Below are 12,514 nucleotides of genomic sequence, written 5' to 3'. Positions count from 1 at the left end.
AGTTCTAAAAAAAAATACAATTGTAAACCACAGTTCACCTTTACCTTAACATAACCATTTAAACTTATATATACTTACCACTCACATTCATATTTCTTAAACTGTTTACAACATCACAACTGGCATTTTAAACAAGCAAGATTTTTTGTTCTCAAGGATACCCTGGAAACTCAATTGTTATAACAATTTGAGAGTTTGAAATAGTACATGTAGCACAGCTCTTGAAATGAAAGAGAGAAGGTTTTTAAAATAAATATTAACATGTAAAAGAACTGTTAAAAATGCAATGAGTGTTCCAAAGGAGCGAGTTTAACTTTTCTTTACTCATCTTACTACAGAAGATCTAACTTTTTAAGGCTTCCGTTTTCCTTTCACCCATCACTCAAGTCCTCTTGCATTACACTTCTGCTTTTGTTTCAGAGTGTCGTTATACTGCTAACAGCAAACGCTTCTCAGTGGACATTCCCACTATCACCAGACTTGTATGCTTCTTGGTTTCTGATGAACTTTGGAGTTTTAGTGGCTCGATATCCCTGTTCATCTCCAGAAACACGAATGAGATGAGAGGCCTAATGTAATTTTGCAGTAACAAAGATGAGAAGAGTGGCAGAGCACATGGGTAAATATGTTAGCTGGATTCTAGGAAAAGAAACTGGAGGTCAAGGAGATAAATGGGTTCTTTCTTTACTGCTCTTTACATTTGTAGCACCTTCTACTTGGATTAGCTAATGCCTCTAGTGAATGGTGAGATGCACCCATTTATAGTTTGTTATTCTTATCCCTAATTATCACACATTTTATAAAAATATAAATAACAAAAAGTAAGCTGGGTTCCATCTCAAGAGGTGTTTCTTGTTGTCCTCTGAGAATATATTGGATAAGTCAGGTCTTGACAAGCCCTATCCATTGTAGCTGATTGTAAGTCAGACAATAAATACAAAAAGAAGTCGTTCTTGCGGTGAGCTCAGCAAATTCTGAGGAAATCGAAAGCATTCCACTGTGCTTATGGCACAAAGAACACAACATCAAGGGCATATTTAGTGGAGAGAATGAGACAAAAATTACCAGGTAAGTGACAAACTGTACAAGCATTTTGTTTAAAAAAAAGGAACTCTGCAGCATTCTGTCTTTAAAGCCGGGTCTGAGCCTCTGGGATATAGATCTCAATGCTGTCTGCACGCTCTGTGGCTGAATTCTGCCGGAAAGAGGCTGCTCGCTTGGCAGCCATCAGCCGTCTCCTGGCTTCTTGCCGTTGTCTGTCAGGTAGGTCCAGAGATTTTTCTCTTGTGATAGGGAATTTTCCTTTTGGGGGCTTCTTTGGTACAGGAGGAGGAATCTTTCTTTCTTCCTGCAATAGGGCATTAAAACTAAGGGTCAGCTGTGTGCAAAAGGTACTTTTCAGCAGAGCATGCACATCAAAGACATGAAATGCAAAATACTGATTACATACATCAAGCATGCTCGATTTTGCTTGCCCATCAGCTGACTAAGGGATTACATGAACAGCTATCCACACTAGGGACACTGACAAAGCCCTCTTATTTGATAACCATTACGCATTCTGCGGTCCTGTGCCTGAAAAAAGGCTGCGCTTCCTTCCACCATCCTTGCAGGTATTGGCACATGCAATCTGCACACCTCACTTTTGTATGGATTTGTTTAATTTAAGCTGACACATTATTACACTCATTATAAACAGAAACACATACTGTCTCTCCAATAAGAATTCAGCGCATCTGTGTGGTCAGATCAAGAGAAAAGACTCTCGAAGATTAACAGGACAGGATTTTTGATTAAATTAATCATACTGAGTTTAGCCTCAGCTGGATATGAGATAGCAGCTGTGTATACATGTCTATTAGTTTAGTCTCCTCCAGGAATTGCTCTATGGAAACATTCAAGCACCAACCAGAGAGATAACATAGGGCTAATTGTTCTGCTTGCAAGCCTGGGCCATTTTAAAGAAAATTATTCTGAAGAATTATCAAATTATAAAGTGAAAGTCAGTAGATTTTGTTACCAAAGTAGCTGTAAATTTCTCTGCAGGTGTTAAATCAAGAACTGTTTTGACCATTTAGAGACTGTGAAATGTCATATGAGGGCCTATAATCAAGGCATTGTACAGTAATTTAGGTTAGAAAAGGTGGACCTCTGGAGTGATTTCATACAATCCCCATTCAAAGTGCACTTGAAATAAGATGCAACTTTGAAGCTAAATCAGGTGGGTTTTTTTTTCATTTTTAATACTGGACTGCATAGCCCTGAAGATGAAGACTCCATAACTTAATTTGTATAGCTACGGTTATTATGATAGATCTTTTTGCTATATAATTTCTTAAAGTAATGGTAATAGTGCAGAGTATGGGCTGTTCCTTATGGAGAACACAGTTAATTTGATGCACAGCAGGATTCAAATAATACAAAAATTGAACTGATGCACTTATGGTTTACAGACTCCTCATTGGTTTTTTCTGTTTGTGTTTTTTCTGGTTTGTTTGTTTTTTTAAAACTATTTCTGACTCTACAATCTAAATGCAATAGCCAAGACTAAATAACTAAGGTTATTTAAAAACATAGTTCTGCATTAAGCAAGGACAGTACAACAGCCTAAGATGCTATTCTCCGTGATAGCCAGTTCTGCCTGTCTTTTTCTCTATCTCCTGTTTTCATAAAGGCTCTATTCCTGTCATCCCATCTTAATTTTTTTCCACTTTTAGTTATTTCCCTCTCAGGAATATCACTGTTTCTGTCACTATCATAATTTCTTACTTCCAGTTGTCACTAGTAAGCAAGAGTTGCAAACTCACCATCCACCAACCCGTTGGCTGAAAATTAAAATCCAAGAGGAGCATGAAGAAATGAAAAAGTTGTCAAAATGCCTCCTAATTCCTCCCAAACCAAACAAGTATTCACCTGAGGCCGACAGTACTAACTCAAACCAAATTCTGTTTTTATCTGACTGATAAAATAATCAGCAAGGACAGTAGGATAATCAAGGTAAGGGATGAAGTTCTAGAGAAGGGAAAGGCAGTTTCAGAATTACACTGGTTTTATGGGCAATTTGTCACCTTTGGTTTGTAAGCATTATGTGGGGCATCTCCCAAATGGTGGAGTTGCAGGGCAGAGGTGCAGGGAGTTTGCCAGCAGCACTTTGCCCCCAAAAGCATGTTAGCTGAGCTTTAGTATGACCTGTGCTATGTTCACATGCTTTTCTCTCATTCCTGTTCTACTACCATTCAGGCAGTGTTAAACACTGCAGTGTTTGAGCTTCCCCAGATGCAGCAGAATGCTGAATTTACCTTGTTTGAATTCTTGGGCTATTGTCTTCAGAATGAATTAATAAGAACATATTTCTGTTCTAGCCTTTAGAATGTGAATCAAATAATTTGAACAGAAGTTTCATGGAGTAAACTAGCTTAGCAAAATCCGTTTTATTTATCATATAATTCAGCTCAACACTGTTAAAAAAGAAAAGACATTTCACATCTGATGAAAGTTTCCACGTAAAAATTGGGCCATGCCAATTAAATACTTCCCAGGTTTAGAAACCTATTGAGTTTCACTATTATATTTAACACAAGGAGCCTGCAGAACTACAAATGGGGAGTAAATGGTATTATCCATGGTCTGCTTACCTTCCTTTCAGGTGATTCTATTATTTTCCATTCATTGAGTTTCAACTGGTGCAGTTCATCAAACTTCATGCTGACATCTTCAATTGAGAGCTGCAGTAAGTCCCAGAAACCTGCAAGGTCCTGGGAAGTTGGTCTTGGCATGGCACTCGGGTCCTGTAACACCCAAAGGAGAGAATGTGACTACTCCAGGAGGCTTTCAGCAGCGTGCAGAGAGGCAGGAAGGGCATGGTGCCAGATTCCATTGCTGCAGCACTGCTCAGTGCTAAGGCTCTGGGCACTCTGCAGCTGGGAGCTGTGACTGGAAAGCTGTGCCTCCTACACAACCCAAACATGAATGAGCTGGATGTCACATGCCAGCCTTCCTGAATTTGCAGCATGGGAAGCTCCTTAGCACCATATGCTGTGCTGACCTGCATTTCTAAAAAGGAACAAGCTGACAGCCTCTGTCTGCTGATTATTAAAGGCAATGGGAATGTGCTTTGTATTCCAGCCAGCCTGAACTCTTCCTCGTTAAAAATTACATTCATGACTGCTGATTAAGAAAAAAAAAAGCCACAAATTCACCTGATGCTGAATTTGATGTTTACATTGCCTTGCATTTTCAAATGTATACATGAAGTATGAAATCTTGATGGGATGCTTGGATTTTGTTCTCCAGGGAGTTGAATCACACTCAGGAACTGGGAAGACATTATCCCCAGGTACTGCAATTAAGAGGCTCTATGTGCATAAGACTTAATGGAGCAAACATTGGTGGTAACAATTAGCAAGATGACCCTGTATTTGATGATTAACCTGATGCCAGTGCTGGATAAAAATTGTATTATAAGGTAGTATGCAGACTCTTAACTCTACATTCTCTGAGGACTGGTACTAGTTCAAGGAGAGAGTCTTGCACTTTATTGAAATAGGGATTGATGGGTAAACATGTCTGTGAAATTAATGAAGAAATTCCTTTTTCATTCCAGGACAGGTGGAAGCCATTATGATGGTTGAAAGAAAGCTAGGAGAGAGGATGTCAAAACCATGCCAAACAGACTCTGGATCTTTCCCTCCCTGGGCAAAACCTGTAAAGACTAGTTTGCTGTGTTAGCATCACTGCCGTTATGGCAACCTCTGTTCCCCACTTTTTTCAAACCTAGTGGTCAAAGGCATTTTATGTTTAAACACAATCAGCATTGCTATTGAATTCCTCCCTTGAATCACACATTTCTAAGGGTTTTAAACTAAGAATTGCTGCTCAAACTTGGGTTTACAGATGCCACTGTGGGAGATGAGTGCCTGGAACTGAGCATGACAACATGTAGTGTCACCCATATCTAGACCCCTACTGGAATCTGGGCCAAGAACAACTTGCAAGTCTTCGTCACTAGAAGAAAGTTTCCTTTTAATAGGGAGCTTCAGAGGTTTAAGGCAACTGGCCATTTAGATTATAACAGACTTCTGGGAAACATTACAACTCCAGATTAGTATTAACTGAAAACTACTTCATTGGGTGGATCCCAGTTTGTTACAAAACAATTTAAAATATATGTCAGTGGTGTTACTTACTCTACAGAGGTCAATATTTCAGGCTTAGGAACTGATTCCCTGTGTGAAATTCATGAGGACAGTCCCCCAGCAGTCTGTTTTATCTTGCAATCTGTTTTCTCCTGTCTGGTCTCCTCAGATGCTCTCCCCAGTTTCCTCTAAACAGCCAGACAATGATGCCACTCATTGCAAGGGCATTGCCTTCTAAATCAAGGCTAATTGCTGTTCTGTACCTTTGTGCATCCCACTCTGCCCACAGTGTTTGTGGAGACCATGGCCTCCAGCACGACTGCAGCAGAGGGCTGTGCATGTGTGGTCTGGACACAAGAGGGCTGCCTCCTGCTTCTTACACATCCACAGTTCATGAATAAATGCTGGCACAAATGAGTACTATCACAGCCAACTAAGTCTGGAAAAGATTGGCTTAAACCTGCTTCTTCTCAGAAACTGCTTATTTATTTCTATCTTGCTTAGGATTCAGCTTTGCAGCCTTCCTTTTGAAAGAGGTCTAAAGCAAGCAACCAGTACCTAGATGGTGCTCAAGCTGCTCTGTTTTAGCCTGCACTCATGACACACAAGCTGATCTGTGCTGACTAGAGAGCATGGAGGAGAACACTTCAAAGAAAAAAAGGGTGTTACAAAAAGTAATATGAATCATGCAGAAGAGACTAATTATTAATCAGTAATGCCATTTTATCTAAGTAGTTAGTGGGAACAGTATACACGTAGGAGATAGCCAGCCAGATCCATAAAAAAGAAAACTTCATTGAAGCTTATATTTCTGTGAATTTACCCTAACTGAGAATTTTAGATAAGAGCTCCTAACGCAGAGCATAATCAAATGTGCCGTTTGAAGTTCCCACGATCGTTTAGAAAAGTGACCATAAGTGACCTTCGTGGTTAAATTTCAGTTTGAGTAAGTACATTCCTCTGAAACCCTTGTTGCATTTTGAATTGGCAGAAGTAAATGCTGCTGTTCTGTGTCCTACATTTAAGCTTACAAACGCTGAACACTGTCAGAGAAACTGCCGTGTGGCAGTCCTGTAGGTGCTGGACCTTTTAGAGAGAGGGAATGCACAAGCTGCCAGCATTCCCCTGGGGCACTGAGATGCTGCCTTAGGAGCCTATGGAAAGCCTGCTGGAGGTAGGCACCAAGGGACTATTTGGCAACAAGCTTTACCATTAGGTATAGGAAGAAAAGCCTCCAGACACGGATGACCTACAGTCAGTTTTGCAGTTGCTACTTTCTGCAGAGCTCATTTCTGATTTAGTGAAAGTGAAGGATATTCAGAGCCTAAATCTTGAGAACGGGGTAAAGCCCATTGTTATGGAGTTCAGAGGCTTATTATCCAAAAGAGAAAAAGAGAAGCAAAATCAGGCCAGCTTTTTAGCTGTGTTGTCTACAAAGTTGTAGATTCCTCCTTGTGCTCCCATTGCCTTTGCAGTAATGAATTGTTCTCACTCCCCAGAGCTGATGGCTGTGCTGAGCAGGAGCTGCACTTGCTATTACAGTAACGCTCTTGAGCACGACTGCTGGGCCCACTTGAAGATAAATGAAGTGGAGGTTAGGCTCTCCAAATCTTAGTTTGCATAGCTTAATCAATCAGCTAGAGAGCATTTTTAAATTTGTAGAGAGAAACTTTCAGACGATGAAGATTCCCTTCTTTTGGTATGAAACATATTACTAGGTAGGGAACACACATGATGCAATTGATCATACAGATGGGGTCAATTCAGACTTTGTATATATCCTCTGTTATTCTGTAACAGCTTTTAAAAATTCTTGTTTTGACAGAGTTTTTGAAGTGGATAATTGGATTCTTTCCTAATGAGGTTCATGTACCTTAATATTTTCTATCAGAAGGTATGACATTTTTGGCATTATTTTCTCAGTATTATTTCATTTCAGGCATTCTGAATGTTTAACTTTATGGATGGAAAGTAGCAAGTAGGTCTTTGCAGAAGGGATATTCTGCCTTGGAAGTTATGTGACAAATCCCAGTGAGCAAAGAAAAGTATAAGCAGATGTATAGGTCACGTCTGCTGTTATGCACACAACAAAATTCAGTACTTTCAAGATATGAGGTTTAGCGACAGTCAGAAGGAAAAGGTACACTTGATATTTGAGAGAGACAAAGGAAGGTGTTCTACCACCAGCTGTAGCTAGAAGAATTACATTCTTCTATTGATTAGTATCATCTTCCCACAACGTTTGAATCGCTGATGGCTGCTGTCATATTAATGAAGATAACATTTAGAATTGAATTAGTCTCTAATGAACTTCCAGAACAATAGCAGTAACCCTCATAAGTAATATAATGCATCTGTTCCTTTAGCCCCAGGACATCTCATATATAATTGGCAGCACAAATTATCCAACTCAATTTTATGAACACTATAGATATCTCATTTCCATGATCAGTCCTATTTTCAGGTAGGTAGAAAGCTGGATCATGTATTCTACACAATTCTATTTTACTATTTTCCACTCATTGTAATGTGAAAATTTCCCCCCTTCTTAGGTGAAATAGTTACTATATTAGGATATTGCAAAAATAAGCCATAATATTATGTCTCAGAAAACTTGCTTTTTTTCCCTTCTCATTTTCTTTTGTTTAATAAAGACAGCAAAAAGAGAAAAGCAAAACATAATCAGACTGAAATGACTGAAATCACATATTTGCTAAAAAAATCTACTAACATCATACTTAAGGATTAAGTTTTTAAAAAGGGGGAAGTAAATGTGAGACATGAAAATAACATTTCAGAATGCTGCTGCTTGGGTGCACTGTGGACTATTATGGATGAATAAACTTAAACTCTTCAAGAATAGCCAGGCAGAGTGACTTACCAGATTTTGCTGACAAAGCCAATAAAATTGCTGGAATTTCTGAGACATGAGGAGCTGAGCACTTCCAACAGCACTTCGGATCTTACCTAGGACTAAGCATACAGATGGATTATTACCAATAAATGTTTTTGAGAGTAAGTACAATATGCAGCTCAAAAATCTGCAGGTGAAATTCCTGGTTATTTTAAAATGGAAGTAAATATTTGATTTTGTTGCTTGTCATTATAAAAATAAAATACTTTTAAAAAAGACTAAGGTATAGGAAAGCTCAGTGGCACCTTATATTTTGGCAATAATGAATGAACAATAAACGATACAGTAATAAGTCAAAACACCTTAAAGAAGTAGGAAAAAAAAGGGACTATATTCAGCTTCCTGAAGTGGGCATCCATCAATCCATATGATTTTGAAAACACTCTTAAATTTCAAAGTAAATGACACCTCTCCCATTTACATTTGCTCATGTAAATTGAGAGCTGTTGAAATTGTCTTGCCTGAAGAACAGCTGGATGTCTGTTCCTTCTGATGTCGAAGGCACATGTACCGTGGACTATATCTTGTGGCTCTGTGATTGCAAATTACTTCACTCACTATACTTGTGTGGATGATCCCTGGGTGAAATCTGTTTATCTGTTCTGAGGATAAAGTTATTACATTCAACTGTAATATGACGTATTCCTACCATAAGGATTAAATCCTCACAGGAATTACATCTCTGAGACATGTTTTGGTGCACTCACTAGGAATTACAGTTTGTCTGCCCAGGAAAATATACAAAGTCCTCAGCCCGGGAGCTCCAGGTGCTCCAGGAGGCTGCTGAAGCAGGATCAGCCCTTGTGGATGTGTTGGTATTTCCTCACTGTCCATGTACATGCCCTTACAATATGCACTGGGGAAAACAACTAAACTCATTTTACTTGACTTTGTTTCCAAGAGTCACCTGTCTAAATTGAAATTTCTGAATGCATTATAATCATTGATCTGAGTTCAGCAGCTCAGCCATGTTAGGCACTTATTTTTAGATGAGATGAATTTTCTCCTGGAGATGCCTCTGTCTTCCTATCAACAGTACTACCTAAGGGGATTGGCTTATCCCTAAGAAACAAACTCATCCTGACTCCCACGTTTGCTGCGATAAATACCACACTTTGGCAGGTAGAACAATACTTTCCTATGCCTTCCCATGCCTTCCTGCATATCCTTTCCTACACTTCCTTTCCTCTACATCCATCTCTATGATGAAAAAAAAATTAAAAAGCATTATAAACTGCGGTCTCAATGAAAAAATATTTTAGCAAGAGAATTTCCAGATTTTTAAATAATATTAAAGGTATAGAGAGGTGGGGTAAGGGTAGACAAGAATTACTCTGATATATTTTATTTCAGTTTGGAGAAACCAAATTTGATTATTTAAACAGGATGGTGAGTGTGGAATAAAGTTGGTACAGCACAGCTGATCTGCAGCCCCTGATATAGGAAACATTAAACCATGGCAGGGCTTAACATTTTGTTCTTATTTAGAATAAGTATAGAAGGGCATGTGAAAACTGTATTTTGGTAGTAGATTCTACATTTTAATTCTGCTTTCTTTAGACCAGTGAAAGATCTGCTCACCTACAAGCAGTAGCAAGAGATAATTTGAAGGTTTTGGGCTCCAGCTACAATCTCAGTAACTTTCAAGGCATGTATTAATATGTAGAGCTGTGGTTCTCAAACTCTATTCCATTTTCTGTTAGACAGTACAACAGTGCCCCAACACTAAATTAAAAAGAAATATACATAATTCATCAGTCCTGTGTGACATCCATTGTAAAGGGGTTAAGTGGTTCAGGGCTGCATGAGTAATTCACTGAGGTTTGTTTTTGTTCTGTTGGCCAAATGAAATAAAGCATTTTTATCAGTTTGGGGTTTTTGATCACCAAAACCCTCACTTTCCTCTACAGTGTTATTGGCATACAGAAAGGAATATTTGGAGTGCTAAGACCTGAACAAACATGCAAAAACACAAATTAAAAGAGAAATGTTTCATTTGATTGGACACAAATTGCTTTAATTTGGTTTTCAACATTTTTAACAAAGGCAATGACTTTAGTGACAAACAGCCTTGTAGCCTCCTTTTTTTTTCTCTTGGTGATCTGTAGCTTAGGACATTAGACAAACTCCCAGTATGGGGCCAGAGGTCCTCCTTTTCCAGGATGAAGAATTGTGCTGTAGCAGGCCTCTGGCATCACCTATTCCATGCTATGTTCAATGACTCACTGGGCAAAAAAAGACTGAGGATGGTTCCACAGGCTGATGGTTGTATTGGTTGTCTCTAGTGAGTAAAGTTCAGTTTTAGTTTCCTTTGCTGAATTTTACAGTTCATAGTTCAAATACATAGTCTGAGTAAGGGGCATTGATTTTAGCTCTTCTACAGAAATATAGATCCTGACAGAATCTATATATGTCTGATATTTTCTAGTGAATCTCAGTTACCTGAACACTCATATTAAATAAACATAAATTTTATCTTCATTATCATGAAGAATCATGTCAACAAGCATTAGTGATTTCAAGCCAAATCAGACTGGTCAAGGCTTAGGCACTGGCAATGTAGCATTTTGGTGGGATACACATTTGTCAGGGATGTAAGACTGCAATGATTGCATGTGCCACTGAGTCACAGTGCTGAATACACATGTATCATTACAGCATTTACTAAAGATCTAACTCTATTTCCATTTTAATAAGTAAATCAGATGTAATAAAACATAGAGGTTGGAATCTCTCATATTCATGCTACTCTGCCTTGCTGTAATTAAATTAAAGTATTAAAACACTTCAACTCATAATCTTTAGCACAATATTAATAGACATCCAAACCCTTGTTATTAATTTCATGCATTGGGGAATTATTCTGATGAGTGCAGATTGATTATCTCCATGAAAGAATGATGAATGTTAGAGACTGAAGAGATTGAGATGTTTGGTGATGACTAGAAGATTTTTCTTGTAAATAAATGATGACAAAAATCTACCAATACACATAAATAGACATAACCTTCATATAATCCATACACCTCCTTGAATTAAGGTAATTTTGTATTTGCCCAAATGTCAGGAAAGAGTCACACAACCTTAATTCTGCCCCCTGAAGCAAATGAAGCACTCCACTTTTGTTGTATGGTCCTGTATGACTTCAGCTCTGAAGATATATAACCCCCTGACCATGACTTCAGTAAAAGTTGGCTCAGGATTTACACCCTGATTAGGGATTGTGTAAATTGCACAATTAACACAACGGTGTCTTTTCCACTGTATGTGGGGAATTGTTTAAGAAATTCTACAAAACCTTGTAATCAAAAATGATTTGATACCACAAAGGCAGAGAGGGAAAAGTTAGTCCTGTATGGATGAAATCGATTATAATCTGATGCTGTAACTCTGATCTTGACAGGGTAAAAGTTTTGTTCAGTTGTGCCACTGCTGCACAAACAGTGAGAAACTGCTAACACTCAATCTGCTTTTGGCATTCATTACTGTCTATTTAAATGACATGTTTTAATTTAATTTTTCACTCCATTTGATCATTCCATTCTCCCTCCCTCTACTTGTAAATAAATTACTCCACAATCTGAGAAAATATGCTGGGAAAAATATTGAAACTGGCATTTAATTCACCCTCCTAACTCAAAATAGGGCACTATATTTGTCTAATCTCTAAACCTAAATTAGCAATTTTAGAAATATCTTTTTCACTATGAACAGAGCATGTAGACATAAAAATAAATATAAAATGTTCAGATGGCATTTTAGGACAACACAACCCCCAGCTGGCAGTGCTCCAGAGGGTAACGAGACCCCAGTTCACCAACTGGGACTTGCTGCAAATTTGCTTTTTACCTCAACAAAGCCATGCTCAAGAAGAAGAAAATTTCAGCAGGACAATAAAAATGCTGGGAGAATTCTTGAATGCCACACTGTAGGACTTTACAACAGTTTTATTACAGTTAAGACATTCTTTAGTCATTCACAAGACTCCAACTGGAAATTTCAATTGTTCCTGAAGGATAAGTTTGCGAAAAGCATTAGGAAATTATGTCAGTAATTTCTCTTTGGTTAAAGGATAACCTATATTTGGTCAAACACCTAAGAAAGCTTTTATGGATAATTAATTCATGAATATACCAAAATCAATTGGCTGTGAAGGTTTTTTGTTGATTTTTATTCCCCTAAAATTATGGGAGATTTTACTCTGTGTTTTCTATTACTATTCAGCCCTATTAGTAAAGCCTTTGCAGTACTGTGGAAATATCAGCTAGAGGATAAGGAAGGAATGGTCAAGTATCCATGGAATTAAAGGGAATGGGAGGAGAGGTTGGTACTTTGACCTCCTACTCTAATATCTTTATTTTTCCCCATTAGAGATCACTTTACTGCTATGACAGCAGAGCTCCTAACCACGATACAGAAGATACCAGCAAAACAACATTTCTGCTGGCATAGTTTATCCTATAGT

At 38.2% G+C, this 12,514-nt stretch overlaps 1 protein-coding gene across 1 annotated transcript in view; it reads right to left on the bottom strand.

Moving 5' to 3' along the window:
• Positions 1-226: 226 nt before the first annotated feature.
• The window catches only part of DLGAP2 (DLG associated protein 2), a 79,237-nt gene continuing 66,949 nt past the window's right edge, over positions 227-12,514 (bottom strand). The window contains exons 11-13 of the mRNA XM_063389326.1: positions 8,017-8,108; positions 3,636-3,788; positions 227-1,348 (exon numbers count right to left, since the gene is read on the bottom strand). Of these exons, the coding sequence (XP_063245396.1) occupies positions 1,130-1,348; positions 3,636-3,788; positions 8,017-8,108 (464 nt within the window). The 3' untranslated portion in view covers positions 227-1,129. The remainder of the gene's footprint in view (positions 1,349-3,635; positions 3,789-8,016; positions 8,109-12,514) is intronic.

The sequence above is a fragment of the Prinia subflava genome, chromosome 2 (assembly GCF_021018805.1).
Source record: "Prinia subflava isolate CZ2003 ecotype Zambia chromosome 2, Cam_Psub_1.2, whole genome shotgun sequence".
NCBI classification, from domain to species: domain Eukaryota; kingdom Metazoa; phylum Chordata; class Aves; order Passeriformes; family Cisticolidae; genus Prinia; species Prinia subflava.
The sequence above is the reverse complement of the archived record's forward strand: the minus strand, read 5'-3'. Positions and strand labels throughout refer to the sequence as shown.